Raw genomic sequence first — 1,587 nt, 5'->3', positions numbered from 1 at the left:
GTGTGAGTATTGAACTCATGCACTACTAGTGGTTTCTCAGCTGAAAGGCATGATGACTAGCTAGGTCATCCCTTTCTTACAATCTTCAACTAACCATGATGTACGAGTCTGTAGTTGGTTAGAAGAGAAGGTCAGTGTGGGCTAGGGCTTAGCAAGTTTAGGTAGAATTGATTGGAGAAATGGGTTATGAAAACCTTACCCCAGCTTTATTACTGAAGAAAATAAACCCAAAAATAATTTAGAGGCTTAGAACAGGTCAACAACCTCTTAAACTCTCAATCATAAAATAAAATTATAAAAATAATAAAAATAATCTCATACACAAATTAAGAGAGAGAGTTGAGTACAGATGATAAGGATTTGAATGGAGGGTTATGGGCAGTCCTTCAATTTATCAGACCCCATCCCCTTGTCTTATACTTCCTGGAATCCGTATTGCAGTCTCACTTCCCCCCGTTCATCATCTTTTCCCTTGTCCCTGCTCTCTAACGTAGGACCACACCCACAAGCCAGGGAAGGAGGGGAAGCCATCTCCCCACCCACACACCCACAAACAGATCTAGAGAGAGAGAGAGAGAGTCTTGTTATGCATTTATGCACCTCCACTGGGGTTCCTAACTTAGTTCTGGCCTAGGCTTTAATTGCCTCGCAGAGCCACCAGAAATTTCCTTTCTCTGGGAAGAGAGAGAGAGAGAGATTGGCCCAAAACCATAATAACTGTCAAAAGCTGCAAGTGTCAACGTTAGACTTGAAGGCACCTTGTGATACATCTCTAGTTCTGGTCACCTATATCTCACTCAGGCTCATGTATTAGTCTCTCTTCTACTCTATCGTCTGGTAAGGGGGGTGAGAGAGAGAGAGAGAGAGAGAGAGAGAGTAATGGCGATTAAGATGGAGGGCTTCTCGGTGATACTGTTCATCTGTTTAGTTGGAATCAGCAGCAGTAGTAGTAGTAGTGGTGGTGGTACAAAGGATGAAGGACAAGAGGTGGATCGAATCTCAGCCCTTCCAGGACAACCACCGGTGACTTTCTCGCAGTTTTCCGGTTACATTACTGTGAACGAGACACACGGCCGTGCTCTCTTTTATTGGTTTACAGAGGCCACTACTCATCCTGAAAAGAAGCCTCTGGTGCTTTGGCTTAATGGAGGTCAGTTTGCTTACTTGCTTGCTTTTGGCATTAGCTTTTTTTCTCCTATATTGTCATCCTCTTTCCCCATGCTCATCATTTCTAGATCCTTTAAGATCTTCTTCTTCTTTGTTTCTTTTTTTCTTTTTTATTATTATGATTATTATTATTATTTTTATTTTTAATTCTCTAAAAGTTTGGAATTTTCAACTCAGAACATGAAGAACCAAGCACATTGGCTTAATGGTTAGGTGTCCCACCATTGAAGCATGATTTCAGAAAATCATTTCATTCAAAAAATAAAAAACTGAAGAAAATATATTATAATTAATGAAGCTTTTAAAGGTTCTGAGTTTTTTTTTTTTTTTTAATTCAATGTATCAATCCTTTCAATGGGTCCCATCATCTACTGAATGCAGAATTGATGCATGCATTTGGTGTCACTATCGGTTCTCAAT

The 1,587-nt window shown here is 39.9% G+C and overlaps 1 protein-coding gene across 1 annotated transcript in view; it reads left to right on the top strand.

The window, feature by feature from the left end:
• The first annotated feature begins 423 nt into the window (after positions 1-423).
• LOC122067305 (serine carboxypeptidase 24) overlaps positions 424-1,587 on the top strand; it is a 9,707-nt gene continuing 8,543 nt past the window's right edge. Inside the window, exon 1 of the mRNA XM_042631136.1 lies at positions 424-1,150. Within this exon, the coding sequence (XP_042487070.1) occupies positions 880-1,150 (271 nt within the window). The 5' untranslated portion in view covers positions 424-879. The remainder of the gene's footprint in view (positions 1,151-1,587) is intronic.

The sequence above is a fragment of the Macadamia integrifolia genome, unplaced genomic scaffold (assembly GCF_013358625.1).
Source record: "Macadamia integrifolia cultivar HAES 741 unplaced genomic scaffold, SCU_Mint_v3 scaffold2825, whole genome shotgun sequence".
Lineage (NCBI taxonomy): Eukaryota > Viridiplantae > Streptophyta > Magnoliopsida > Proteales > Proteaceae > Macadamia > Macadamia integrifolia.
This window is presented reverse-complemented; position numbering and strand designations above follow the sequence as displayed.